This window comes from Pipistrellus kuhlii, unplaced genomic scaffold, assembly GCF_014108245.1.
Source record: "Pipistrellus kuhlii isolate mPipKuh1 unplaced genomic scaffold, mPipKuh1.p scaffold_m20_p_1, whole genome shotgun sequence".
Taxonomy (NCBI): Eukaryota; Metazoa; Chordata; class Mammalia; order Chiroptera; family Vespertilionidae; genus Pipistrellus; species Pipistrellus kuhlii.
In genome coordinates this window covers 49,260,582-49,275,580 of record NW_023425404.1, presented here as the reverse complement: position 1 = coordinate 49,275,580, position 14,999 = coordinate 49,260,582, and the positions used below count along the sequence as shown (strand labels likewise).

Genomic DNA, 14,999 nt, shown 5'->3' with positions numbered 1-14,999 from the left:
GCCTCAACGAGGGTCTGGGCCGGGGAGGAGCCTGCAACTGAGGTACGTGCCCTTGACTGGAATCAAACCCGAGATCCGTTGACCCGCAGGCTAAGCTCCACTGAGCCAAATAGGCTAGGGCTCTTTTCCACTATTAATAGTCATTTCCCCCCAACATTTTATTTAAAAAATATCAAACCTATGAAAAATTTGAAAGTTTAATAAATACCCATATATTCTTGAGCAAATGCCATATCAGTTAAACTGATCACTAATGTTATATGGCATTTGCTTTATCTATGTACATTTTTTTTTATGCTGAGTTATTAAAAGTGACTTTTGACTTCGTAATACTTCACCCTCAAATAACTCAACTTGCATCTCTTAAGAAAAAGGACTTTCTCCTCTATCTTCCCAAGACCATCATCACATCCAAGAAATGGAACATTGTATTAGAAAATCATCTCATATACAATCCATTTTGAATTTCTCCAGTTTTCCTAATAATGTTCCTATGGCACAGTCCTTTCTTATATGCATGAACCAGTCAAGGTCTGTTGCAGAGATTAATAAAGGGAAGGGAAGCAAAGGGAATTGGATACTGAGCCTGTTTGCTACACCAGGAAGCTATAGCTTCACACACTCCAGGGGTCCAAAGCATTACCTGGACAAGGATAAACTCTCCTCACCCCCCTACAGAATTGGGGGTGTGTGTGCTGGGAGGTAAGCACATGTGCAGTAGAAGTCAAAATGGTGCAGGGGGAATTGCCTGACCTTTGAGGCTTGGGAAAGGGAGTTGGATCCATCAAAAGCTTGCAAAAGCTTGGGAAGTTGATTGGTTATTTAGAAAAACTCCTGGTCTTTCAAGCCCGGGGGAACAAAGATATTTCTCCTCTCTTCCCCTCCCCTCCCTTCCCCTCCCCTCCCCTCCCCTCCTCTCTCCCCTCCCCCTCTCTCTTCTCTCCTCTCCTCTTCTCTCCCCACTCTCTCTCTCCCTCTCTCTCCTTCTGTTCCCTGTGTGCTTGTACAACTATGCAGGTCTAGTAGCTAACTGGGGCCCCAGGCAAACCTCTTGCTTCCAAGGACTAAGCTTTAATATGAAATGAAAACTCAGGACACTGGCCTTTGTTTGGGCCTTGATAAAGACAAGGTTGGGCTGAGACCGGTTTGGCTCAAAGGGTCCCAGGTTCGATTCCTGTCAAGGGCATGTACCTTGGTTGTGGGCACATCCCCAGTAGGGGGTGTGCAGGAGGCTGCTGATCAATGACTCTCTCTCATCGATGTTTCTGACTCTCTATCTCTCTCCCTTCTTCTCTGTACAAAATCAATAAAATATATTAAAAAAAAAAAAAAAGACAAGGTTGGACTTTTTTTTTTTTATGGCCAGATGGTTGGAGATAGGACACTGGGAACTCAGGGGCAGTCCGGGGGCAGCCTTCCTGAGTAGATCTTGTCACACCACGATCTCCCATGCCTGGGTCCTTGGAATGCTTTTCTCTGGATCCTGTGGAAGGACCGCACACTACATAGGTTGTCATGTCTCTGGTTTCCTTTAATCTAGAACACACCCTCTAACATTTTTTAAAAACTTTTATGACATTGGCATTTTTTAAGAGTCCAGGATGGTTAATCTGTAGAATATGCCATAATTTAGAATTGCCTAGTTTTTCTTGTATTGGGATTCAAGTTAAAGTTTCACAGGACTCTCCTCCACACAGGAGTGTGTGCCTCCCACTGTGTTACCTCAGGAGTCCATTATGTTCATTGTCTCGTCCTGGGTTCTTGGTCTTTGGGAATTATAAGTAGACTTCAGGGCCATACTTTGAATTTACATTTCTCTTAACGGCAGGCTGCTGAATTCATGTATTAAATACCTGTGCTGCATGTGAGACCCAGATAATCCAACTTTTGACTTTCTTCAAAAAAATATATGTCTGATTTCATGTTCCAAATAGATACTATTAAATACAACTAAATGAAAATTCTAAAAGTAGTCTTGCTTCCAGCCCTATCCCATCTTCTGAGCCTCTACATTCCCCCTGACCATGTAGAGAGCATCCCCTTATTTATTTATTTATTTATTTATTTATTTATTTATTTATATTGTTAAAAGTATTACAGATGTCCCTGTTTGTGTGGAGGGCATCCTGTTAGTTTTTACATGTTTTTTTTTACAATCTGTATTCTATTGTATGGTTGCTCGAAGATTTATTTAACAAGTTAATATAGATATATAGATATGTGTAAATATGTGTATATAATAGTTTTTAGCTGTGTATTTATATATTTATATATTTATATATATAACTAGAGGCTTGATGCATTAAATTTGTGCAAGGGGCTCGGCCCTCGCAGCCCCGGCTTTATTCAGAAGGTAGTTTGGCTGTTTGGTCTAATTAGCATATTATGCTTTTATTATTATAGACTAGTGTTCCGGTGCACGAATTTGTGCACATTGAAAGGGAATTAATTTGAAGAAATATTTTAATATCATTATTTGCCAAGTTCTGGGTGCAGGTATCTGGCTCCCTCCTCCCTCCTGTCAATCTGTGATGATGCCTGAGGGGTTGCAGGACTCCCCCCAGTCCTGGAGCCTAGAGTCCCTCGGCCCTGCAGGGCCGGCTCCCCAGCGGACACAGGGCTGGTGAGGGCGATGAGAGTGGTGGCGTGGCTTTAAGAAAACTGCCCTGGGCCTGCCTGGATTACCTCTGGGTTCCCCCATGAAAAGGGCCAGAGGTGTAGGGGCTGAGTGTGGAGCCAGCAGTGACTGTGGCAGCCAGCAGAACATGCCTTGGTGGGAATGTTTCTATCAAATGAGCTGGGTATGGGCTGTTTTAGAATGTGGCTGCCTGGCTACCAGGGTTCCACGTTCTGTTGGGCTCCATCGTCAGGAAGTGAGGACACGGCTCTTGTCAGGAAATGAAATCACTGCTCTTGTGTGGGTAGAAGCTCAGGGTAGGGGTCCAGCTCACTGTTTTACGTAATTGATATACTTAGGCTATTAATCTAGGCTGGGACACAGGGACATCCAGATGACTAGGGGATACGGGGCACACAGATCAAGTGACACCCACTGAACCCTAGGAGGAGGCGGGTGGGGTTGTGGTGTTGTCTCCCTTATAGTCCTTTTGTTTGAAATTGCCAGTCCTCCTGTTAGAGACAGCTGGCTCCTCAGTGTCAAACTTGTGGAGGCAGTTAGGTGGGCCTTTGATGAACTGAAGAACCCCTTCTGATATCCAGAACTTCAAATATTAAGAATCATGTTCTAGTTAAAATTTAGAAGGATAGGCAATGGAGCCTTCTTAACTGGCTCACGTTAAAGTTAACTGCAAATGAGGGTTATGAGAAAACCTAGATGCTTATATTTTTCTGACTTTTCCATTTCTCTTACAGCTGCCCAGTCAGGAGTCCTTGACAGAACAATTTCTCTGGTCATGAAGAATGAAAAACCAACGAAGGAGGTTTGTAAGAGTCAGAGTCTCAATTATCATCTTCCATTCTGTGTGAAAACAATGGTTTCCTACAATGTTGGCACTTTCTTAATTAGTTTCTCTAATATAGCCATTGCAGTTGTTGCCTTTAGCACTACTTTTTGTTATATAATCTTCATTTTTCATGGTACAGAAAAAGAAAGAAAAAAAAGAGGAAAAAATTTGCAATTGATCAGAGTAAAGAATAAATTCTAAAGTATCTGATATATAACATCATGAAAAAAGCTACTTTCCAACTCAGTTTCATGTACAATTTTAGTATGATGGCTACACGTCATGTCCACTGGTGACAAGCTACAACCGTGTGATTCTTGCGGAGTTTAACTACAACATGCAGCCACTGGAGACCTTCCCCTTTGACCAGAGCAGAGAGAGAGTTTCCATGTACTTCATGAAGGCCGACATGATGCCCTTCCTGTACTGGAATATGATGCTAAGGTAAGCGCATCGCTGGGGGAGAGGCACGTCTTTTAGCCTATGGCACCCACTTGAGTAGGGAGAAGGTTTTAAGGAGGCCTTTCAGCTTCAGGAGAAATCATGACCTGGAGCCCAGGGCTGGCCATTGGGATCCGTGCTTCTCATGTCTGGTGATGGCAGCCTGCGGAGGATGCTGGATCCTCAGCCACACGTGGTGTGAGAGAGGCTGCCCTGGGTGAGGACAGGGAGTAGTATATCCACCACCCACAGGGGTCCCAGCCTCTTCTCTTCATTATTGGCAGCAACCAAGTCTTCTCTCTTTTTTCATGTTTTGGCTTTTTCTCACTGCTGAATTAATAATAACAATAAATCCTGGTAAATCATATTTTTTTTTTACATGTTAAGTAGTGTTTGCGTTGGTCACTTATTAAGACACACGCTGTGTGTCTTATGGCAAGTTGTTTAAACTCTCTATGTTTAACTTTTTTTAAAAAAATTCTTTATTGTTTAAAGTATTACATATGTCTCTCCCCCCCCCGCCGACATTGACCTCTCCCCAGCCGTTCCCACACCCTAGCACATGCCCTCATGCCTCTACTGTCCTGTGTCCATGGGGTATGCTTATGTGCATGCTTACAAGTCCCTTGGTTGATCTCTTATCCCCTCAATCCCTCCTGATGGCCTGTGTTTAACTTTTTTATCTGCAAATGAAAGTAACCTCAGAGGATGGGGATTAATGAGGTAACACATTAAAAGACAGCTACATAGTAGGCATAGTAGTGCATAAATAGAGTAAGAACATTTAATAATTCTTTTTCTTAGTTCCAAACTATGAAAATCTGATTTGACCTGTACAAACTACTCTGAGATAGGTAAGTCAAGGTATCTATGCTAGTGGTTTTCTTTTTATACTAGTGGTTTTCAACCAGAGTGATTTTGCCTCTCGGGGCATTTGGCAATATGTGACAGCTGGTTGTCACAGCTGGAGGGGTTGCTACTGGCTTCTCGTGATCAAAGGCCAGGGACGCTGCTAAATACCCTACAATGCACAGGACAGTCCCCACAAGGAAGAAATAGCTGGTTCATAGTGTCAGTAGGGCTAAGGTTGAGAAACCTGGCCCTATGCTTTATTTATAAGCAAATGAAAGTAGAGAGGATTGCAGTTTGCCTGTAGTAGAGATTGCATACAAGTTTGCTGAAGTCAATGTCGAAGCCAGAACTCAAAGCATGTCCCCTCCTAGTCACAGGATCTTTCTACCTCACAAGTCAAATCTTGCTTTATGTGCTAATAAGCATGTCTGTGACTTATCTGACTTTCCTTTCACCGTCCTGCTGACCGAGGTCATTCCCATCTTTTCTGATGCAAATATCTTTTCCATGTCATTTCTTCCAGGGGTTACTGGGGAGGACCAGCCTTTCTGCGGAAGTTGCTTCACCTGGGTATGAGTTAAGGATGGCTCAACCCCTGCTATCTCTGGGCGGCTTCTGGACCAAGATCACAGTCAGATTGGCCAAGAGCAGCATCAAGGACTCCAGACCTAACCCTGTAAAGAGTTTAGTGCTGGATGCTGGGTGACAGGGACTAAATGCTTCCCTTTCAAGTCCCTCTCACAAGCCACTGTCCAGTCTGCCCGGGATGAGCTTGGTTCCTTGGAAATATTAAAATAAAAGAATAGACTTCTATTTTTTAACTAAAATCTTGTCATTGAGATTCTAAGAAAAAAACTAGAGGCCCAGTGCACAAATTCGTGCATGGGTGGGGTCTGGCTCCACCCCCTATGGGGAAGATCAGGGATTGGGGGGAGGGCCACAGGAGGTTTGCCAGCAGGCCCTGCCCCCAATAGGGGTGGGGAGGCAATCGGGGATGGGGCTGGCTGGGGGGAGGGGCCGCAGTTGGCTGGCCAGCCCCACCCCTGATTGGGGGGCCATTGAAGGTGAGGCCATTCAGGGTGAGGGGCCTTGGGTGGTTGGCCGGCCAGCCCCACTCCCGATCAGGGCCCCCATCTGGCCAGTTGGCCACCGCAGTGCACTTCCTAGTGACCGAATGTTCTGGTCGTTCCACCATCCCAGTCACTTGGCTTTTATATGTATAGATTTTTTAAAAAAATCTGGATTAGTGGAATGAAAAGTCAGCGCTTGGGAGGAAACGATGGTGGTGGTAGAATAGCTTTTCTATCATGGACTCTGAGCATTCAGCAGATAGCTGGTGTAATTTCACCCCAGCCTGTTTCGATTCACAGAAAACCAGGGTCATTCCAGGGAGAAGGTTTAAACAGTGTGTGTGACTGCCCTGAGCACATGCTACAGGAGCACAGTGGAGTGGACCCAGCGCCCGGCCATCGCCCCTCTGTGGCCACCGCCCCGCTGTGGCACCACCGTGTTTGTGCTGAGGCCACACCCTCTCCCAGCTAGCCACAGATGCGGTGGGATACTAGTGTTGTAGGATACGGGACTTCTCTGCTGGGCAACTTTGGCTCTAGGGGATTTCCCATCAACCTGGCTGAAACGTTCTTAGAACTGTATCAGGTCTGCGATGCTCCTGGTCCCTTCACTTTTCCCAGGCGTCTCAGCTGAATCATGGTGTGAGCGCCCTCCCTGCCTTCTCTGTTAGCCTCTGCAGACATCCGTGCCCCCCCACCCCCCAAGTCTCTTGCAAATGTAATTCTGCCATGGCACCTGCCTCCCAGAGACCTCACACACAGTGAGGATGGGGTTAGAGGAAATGATGTGTGTGGTAAGCATTTACTTCATTCAGTCCCAATTTGGGCCTTGAAAATTTTGAATAAGTTCACATGAGAAATATGGCAGGAAATAGTTCCAGTTTAGTTCAGCAGTGGCTTAAAAAAACTGTTTCTAATGTGTTTATTTGTAGAAGTTTATCTGTTCATCTGGTATTTGAAAGCTTTGTACATTGCATATTTATAAACTCTGCCAAAGGGAAATGCGTAACAGTCTGTGCAATGCCTTAGATTTTTACAGCAATTTAGAGTTCAAACCCTTGTATATTTCCTAAGATTGCCAAGTCTCTGGTTTCCTGGGGCTCAGGTGACTTTGGAAACTGCTCAGGCATTCATTCATTCGTTCATTCATTCATTCATTCATTCAAATAATTACCGAGCACCTGCAACCTGCCAAGCACTATTCTTGGCCCAGGAGGTGCAGCGGTGAGCCAGACAGAGAAGGGCCCTGCCGACATTTTTGTGGTTCCTCTTCTTTTCCTGTGATGATGCCAAGGAGCTTGCTGAACGAGGCCCTGGTTCCATTGGGAAGTAGACTTTCTTCGGTGGCACATGTTTTGGAAAAGAACAGGCCACTACCCCAGCCTCAGACCCCCACCCGGCTCCAAGAGTGGAAGATGTTTTCTGGGGTCACCACACATCCTGGTTTGTCTGGGGTTTTCCTGTTTCACATGTATCCTGGCATAGCTATGAATAGCATGTCCTTTCACACTCCAGAATGACCCATTGGGACAATGGATTATATGATCACTCTAGTGATCACACTCACCTCTCCACCCCCACCCAGTCCGAGTGGGAGAGCCGCACTGCAAACCAGGGGCTTGCCGCCTTGTGTGCTTTCCTGTGGGGCTTATGACTACTCTGCCCTGTCCTCTGAATCCAGGCAAAGAAACCCCGTGTCTATCCAGAGCTTCTGGCGGGCTGCTCACTGGGAGAGCTGTGGCCATTTGTCTCCAGTGACCAGAGATCCCAGGATCCACCAGCCAGTGGCTCTTCCTGGCTATGGACAACAGTTCTGGGAGGCCGGCTTCTGCATTCCCGGGCATGGACTGTGATTCTGGGAGGGGCTGAGCTCTAGGCTGGGTCTCTTGGAAATCCCTTGCAGAGTGAACTGGAGACCCCTGGGTCTGTATGACCATGTGTCTGAATAACCCTCCAGCCATCTGGGAATTGCTTTTGGGTTCACATTCCATGGGGCAGAATTTATGGCCCACGCTGGAGGGAGCAGTGACCACTATTGGCCAGTACATTGGTCTCCAGCTTTCATTCCTCTGAGCTGGGGAAGATCAGAAAAATCTTGCCTTTCAAAATCTTATCCCCTTCGCCATGAACGTGGGACTGGCCACGGGAGAGGTCTTCCATGAGACTGCCTCCGGTCCTTAGGATCCTGCAGCAGGAAGAGGGTGTGAAGCCAGGGAAGGGACAGGGCGGTGGTTTCTCCAAAGGTGTGAGGCAGGATGGGTGTGGTTTCAGGGTGTGCCCTTTGAGGGCCCTGACTTAACCGCTGATGACTTCAGAGTCCAGAAATGATGCCAGCTCCGACTGCCAACTGAGAAAACCCTCTCCACTCCTGCTCTTTGTCTCTAGAGCAACTTTCCAGGAATTAAAATTCCTGCCCTAGCATCAGCCCGGGGTGAGCTGTGGGTGTAATAAAAATAGCTGGGTGGCAGCTTAGAGGCCCTGGGATGCAGGAAAGGAAGCAAGGCTTAAGTCAGCTGGGGGAACTCAGGGTTTCAAATTTAGAAGGTTTTTTTTTTTTGGTATTAAGAACATTTTTTAGTGTTTTTATTTCTTATGTCTAATATTTGTAAAAATTTAGAGATCAGAGATAAAAGGCATAAAGTTTACTCCAAATTCATCACCAGTTTATAACAAGTAATCCCATTTTGGTGTTTTTTGTTTTTTTTCTTTACTGACCTAATATTTTACATAAAGTTCCTGAAAATCAATAGGATTGCATTGTAAGTATTGTTTTGTGTTTTATATTTAACTAGTGGCCTGGTGCATAAATTCGTGCACATTGAAATAAAATTAATTAGAAGAAATATTTTAATATTGTTATTTACCCTTTCTCTATAATAGAAGTGTCATTCAAATTCATGATCAACAATGACAGATAGAAACACCCACATGTGATTGGCACCGGCAAAAGCTTTATATGTATTGTGCATGTTTGAGTCAACTTAGCCTTTTATATACTAGAATATGGAATAAACTTGCTTAATAGAACTGCTTTCTGACTTAGCTAAACTTTTTCCAGACCAGTGAAGCATCCCAGCTTCTCTTTCTGGTAATTGTCAGAAACACAGCAGTAAATATCAACATGAAGCAGATTATTGTAGATCACATCGGGAGGACAAAGGGTAAAATATTTAACTGCAGCAGTGTTTGACTATATTCTGCACAGTGAGAAACTCTGAAGTCTTTTTCAAGGTCCACTATTTCTTACTTCTTTTCAGTTGAGTCAAGTTCCTAAACTTTCTAAATCCTTGTTTTCCGGCTAATGAAAAGAAAATAGGATTCTACTGAGTCTCCTATCTACCCACCCCAGGACTTCTGTGAGGATCAAATGAGGTGAAGCACAGGAAAAACACTTCACAGACATTTGTTAAAAGTGTAAATGTTTCCACCTGGCTATAAAGCAAGTTGTGTGCCTGAGCTGAAGAAACTGCAAGGAGGCTAGTCGTTGGGGAGAGGAAGTGGGTGTTGAAGTGGCACCCAAAGTGACGTTTCTGGGCTGGGCTGTGGGCTGCATTTTGTGCCATGAGGTCAGCTGCTACTTGGTGAGCTGTTGCTCTGGGGTGGTTGCGGGGCCTGTGTCTCACTTGTGGGAAGCTGAGTTTTGCTTTGTTGGCGTCAGGTCTGCGGTGCCGTTTCTTTGTAAATGGCCAGTGCACGTCATGGCAGCTCCTGCATTGAATGTCTGCTCCCTGGTGGTCAGTGAACATCATAGCAAATGGTTGGATAGGCAGAGGAACACAGCATATTAGCCTTTCATATAGATAGATGTGCATTGAAGACCCAGTGGTTGGTTGTAGAGAGGAGGAGGAGGAGATTGGTGAGTAATACTCAAGGAGCATGGGTCATTGTGTTGGTACAGACAATCAATTAATGTAACAAATGTGTGTCCTGTGCTTAGGAGGGTATTGACATATAATTGGCACTAGATGGTTTTCTCAGAAAATTCTATAATAATCCCATGAATAGAATTCCCAAAGGAATGGAATATCATTCTTTTTGAGGAAGGGGGCCTTTGTAACCCAACATTAAGAGTAGCTCCTCCGTTTTATTGCTCTGGGTAACTCCAGCCTGATTTTAAAACGGAGCACCTGCCTCGTGCCCTAAGGCCACGGACAGAGCTTTCTTTCAGAGTGGGCTGGTTGTGATCACCTCAGCGAGGGAAGAAACAAGAGAAATGCTTTGGGTAAAATTGAAACTGGAGAACCAATGAGTCCCCAGCTGCCTGTCACTACTTGAGCCAATTCAGCAGAGACAGGGTTGAATCATATACGAGCCAGCAGGATGGGAGAGCAGCAGGTCAGCCACAAAAATCTGCTCTCCAATCCCCCATAAGCCAGCTGCTTATATTGGGTGGGACAAATATTACATGGGGAAGTAGGGATTACAGGCGTGGGGAAGTAGGCAATGCGGGCTGGGGTGGGGCTCTATTGTTTGGGCTGTAAGGTTGTAAATCTTTCCGTGAAAACGGGCAGTTCTTGGGTGAGAATGGGCCACATTCCAAGGTTGACTCACCAGGTCCCGGGCTATACAACTCCCAGCCAGGTTAGACTGTCCTTTCTTTAACCAGAACAAGGTAATCACAGTTAACAGAGCTTGATTAATATTTCCCACAACCATAGCTAGTCCCCAATATTCTATTTTTGCCCCTAACAGGATGAGGCTTTCTAAATGGATGAATGAAAACCAGGTCCTTCTGGTTAGGGTAACTGCCAAGAAGCTAAGGAGATTGTTTGTCTATGTGCTGGAAAAAGGCAAGGTTAATAATGCTTTGCAACAGACAGGTAGAAGGGTCACAAGAGAGAGCTGAGAAAGATGGATGGTGAAATCCTGGGCAGTTTTCTCCCCTAATATTGATTTTTAAAAAGTAAGCTCCCCAGAGTAGGGCACTTGGTGAACCACCGGAAGAAATCACAACTCCCCACATCTGCATGGGGTAAAGCTGCGTGACTGCATCCACAGGCACAGGGACATGGCTGTTGAAAGGCAGGCTCTCTGGTGCTGTAACAGCCCATGCAGGGTTTGGATTTTCCTGAGGGGCATCCCGGTGGGACACGGGATTGGAGGACACAGTCCTGAATTGGAGTCCTAGCTCTTCCACTGACTTCCAGCTCAAGCATTTAATCGCCACTCTCTCACCTGTAAATGAGTAATAACTCTACTTCATGGAGTTAACATTGAGCATTAAAAAAATGGAAGTGCAGCTTTTAAGTATTTGGGCACATAGACTGTAGTCCTTATTGTCATTAGCTGCAGTAGTCGAATGCAGCACTCAGAAATACAACTTCCCCTTACGCCTGTTTGGAAATTTGTTCTTGTTCTAACTGGAAGGCGTGTGGACTCTGTTACTGACATCACCACATCTTCCTGCCTCATTTCAACTGATTATCAGAGTTGGGAAATTCCCGCTGTTACAGGTTAACCAACGTGGGGCAGCCTGCCTGGGTCTGAATCCCAGATCTGCCTTGCACTGGCTATGGGACCTAAGGGAAGTCACCTAAACTCTGTGGACCCAGCTTGCTTATCTGTAAAATGGGGATTATAATAGCACTAGAGGCCTGATGCATGAAATTCATGCATGGGAGGGTGTCCCTCAGCCTGGCCTGTACCCTCTCCAATCCAGGACCCCTCAGGGGATGTTCAACTGCCGCCAGATGGGACCTAAAGGGGCAGTCAGACATCCCTCACAATCTGGGACTACTGGCTCCTAACCACTCACCTGCCTGCACGCCTGACTGCCCTTAACCACTTTGCCTGCCTGCTTGATCACCCCTAACCACCTCAGTCTTGGCCCCTGCCACCATGGCTTTGTCCAGAAGGATGTCCAAAAATGTCTGGTCTATCTGGCCTAATTAGCATATTACCCATTTATTAGTATAGATTTGCCTTACTGGGTTATAGTGAGGATTCTGATGTGCTCTCCAAAGAATAAGCACTGTTCTGGGTATAAGCGATTCTTAATTGCCCCAAGTCAATCAAAATTCTACTTCCAAGTCTCTGTCCCAGAGAAACAGACGGGCTCCTTCACTGGCGTGGTTCTGTAGGTGGACTGGGCTCATTTAGATTCAGAAATCCTTTGTCTTCAATCTCTCCTGTTCTCAGTCAACCCCTCTCTGCAGGATGTGTAGATATATATGACAGACATATATTATTGGATATGCTATTGGTTATAGGGGTTCAATGAATCCAAGAATTATCAATTATGCCACAGACAAGTTGGGGCATCTAATCTACCCAAGGCCCTGGGGGTTCAGAGAGGAAACCTTGTCCTCAGTGAGCTGTGCTTGGTTTTGTATGTGAAGTGCCAATGAAACAGGAATTTTAGGGGTAAAATAGGACAAGTTTAGGAAATTTTAGAAATTAAGGGTCCATGGAGGAAGCTTAGGGCTTCAGAGCAGCAGAAAGTATATTTCCATAGAACAGGGGAAGCTGAAAAGCTGCAACAGGTGCGTTTCCACAGAACGAGGGAGCTGGAAACAGCAAAGGTCTATATTTACAAAATAAAGGGAAGGAAGCCCTTCATCCAAGGGAACTGGCTTTCGGAATGTCCACAGACCAGTTCTGGGAAGTGTTGTGGTTATCACAGTGTTTCCCATCGGGGGGAACACAGGGCTTCCTCTTTTGTTCCGTGCTGTGTGAACTGTACCTGGGACAATTTGACCTGCACCGGCACACGTGTTCCAGAACAGCACACAGAACGTCCTCAGTAAATATTTGTTACCTAACCGACCTCACCAGCTACATTTTGGCCATGTGCCCACTCCCTAGCTAGGGAAGTGGAGTTTGCTACCACAAGGAGATTGGCAGAAAAATGTCGTGGGCACCCCCCAAACCATGGTGATTTCTGTGGTCCTGACACATGAGCAATACTTGGCCCCGAACAGAGGAGTGGGAGCTTCCCAGGTGCAGGGAACAGAACGTGTGAAGGGATGGAGGCGGGTGGATGAATATTGGGCCACGTGATGTCAGAGTGGGAAATGGGCTTAGGGAGGATCTTGTGCTGGGATCTCGAGTGTTGATACACAGACACACACACACACACACACACACACACACACACATGCTTTATTTTAGAGAGGGAAGGGAGAGGGAGAGAGAGAGATAGAAACATCAATGATAAGAGAGAATCACTGATGGGTTGCCTCCTGCACACCCCCTGCAGAGAGCAGGGTGCAGGGCGTGGAGGAACAAAAAGCAACATGAGAGCCCTAGCTGGTTCGGCTCAGTAGATAGAGTGTCAGCCTGGTTTCTGGCTGGGTTTGCTGGTAGAGGTGGGAGGGAGGGAAGAGAGTAAAGGTTGGGGAGTTAATGCCTCTGATGCCCTCCCTGCAGGCCGCCTTGGCCCTATGATGAGGTAAGAACAGAAATTGAGAATAAGACTTTAGAGATGTTGATAGCAATTTGACAGGGAGATGTTTTATCTGTCGAATCTAATACTAAAAAAAATTGGGGTTTGTATTTTATGTTTTGTCATTTCACTTTAAAAAAATATATATTTTATTGATTTTTCACAGAGAGGAAGGGAGAGAGATAGAGAGCTAGAAACGTCGATGAGAGAGAAACATCAACCAGCTGCCTCTTGCACACCACTTACCGGGGAAGTGCCCGCAACCAATGTACATGCCCTTGACCGAAATCGAACCTGGGACCTTTCAGTCCGCAGACCAACACTCTACCACTGAGCCAAACTGGCTTCGGCTCATTTTTTCCCCTAATAATTAATTTTAAATTCTATTTTATAAAAGTACTGGTTGAAAAAAGTTAAATTAAAAAAAAAATTCAAACACAATAAAATCCCCAAACCTGATCCTTCCGCACAAATGGGGGAGAAGCCCTGCTCTGGGCGGCTCTCTCCTTCCGGGTTCTAATGCCTGTTCCCTGCGCCCATTCTGACGGGCCTCAGGGTGGAAACAGCTCAGCGACGGACCCCTAGTGACCGCCCTGTGCCTGTGGTCCCCCGGCCGGCCACCTTTGTACATCATCCTGCCTCACACAATGCTAACTTGCCCATGTTATCTGCTTCCCCTTGGGATGGAGAGCCATCGAAGGAGCTTACACAGGAACGGCAGGAGACCGTAGCAGTGCAGGAGAGGAGTGGATTGAGAAGACTCCAGATGGGATGACCAAGGTCAACGCCCACTGGCTGCAGTGAGAGATGATGAGGGCTTAAATTAAGTCAGTGTCACTAAGGAAGGAGGGGAAGGGAAATGTTCATGAATAGTTAAGATATTGCATCATTCAGGATGATAGACACTATATAAACAGTTCAAGCAGAAAGGAATTAATTGTTGTGGAGGTCCACAAACTATGTATGATCTAGTAGCCCAATTCAGCCCACTGCCTGTATTTATAAATAAAGTTTTATTGGAACACAGCCACGCTCCTCTGTTTGTGTCATTTAGGGCTGCTTTGCACTACAACGGCAGTTGAGCTATGTGACAGACTGCATGTGGCCCTCAAAGCTGAAAATATTTACTGTCTTGCCCCATACCGAAAAAGTGTATCGCCTGGCCGGTGTGGCTCAGCAGTTGGGTGTGGGCCTATGAACTAGGAGGTCACTGTTCGATTCCCAGTCAGGGCACATGCCCAGCTTGTGGGCTCTGTCCCCAGTGAGGGGCATGCAGGAGGAGCTGATCAATGATTCTCTCTCATCATTGAATTTTCTACCTCTCTTTCCCTCTCCGTTCCTCTCTGAAATCAATAAAAAAAGTATATTAAAAAAAAGTATACTGACCCCTGAAATAATGAGAAGTAGGTACATACAGAACTCCAAAGTTTCTGCAGTTTTCAGGACATTGAAGGCTGCACAAAATGCAGGAATACTGGCCTCATTGATCTCTGCTTCTGCCACATCAGAGCACGTGATTGCCTGCAAGCCTCAGGTCTACAGACAGGTGCCCACTCTCGCCAGAAGGGAGAGGGCTTCTCTCAATCTTTCAATCTGGTGCAAGGAGCTCTCCCTGCCCCTCTCGCCCTTTCTCTCCACCTGCCGCCTGCAGACAAAATGCAACGGCTTGTCCTCTTGATACAGAGGTGAATGTAGAAGGGACAGGGATACACAAACCCAGGGCTTGGGGTTGACTAGTTAAGGGGTGAGGGTTATGGAGGCTGGGACAACTCCCAGGTGTCGGTGACT

The 14,999-nt window shown here is 46.0% G+C and overlaps 1 protein-coding gene across 1 annotated transcript in view; it reads left to right on the top strand.

Moving 5' to 3' along the window:
- SQOR (sulfide quinone oxidoreductase) overlaps window positions 1-5,584 on the top strand; it is a 58,754-nt gene extending 53,170 nt beyond the window's left edge. Inside the window, exons 8-10 of the mRNA XM_045582851.1 lie at window positions 3,373-3,440; window positions 3,730-3,908; window positions 5,281-5,584. Of these exons, the coding sequence (XP_045438807.1) occupies window positions 3,373-3,440; window positions 3,730-3,908; window positions 5,281-5,338 (305 nt within the window). The 3' untranslated portion in view covers window positions 5,339-5,584. The remainder of the gene's footprint in view (window positions 1-3,372; window positions 3,441-3,729; window positions 3,909-5,280) is intronic.
- The last annotated feature ends 9,415 nt before the right edge of the window (window positions 5,585-14,999 follow it).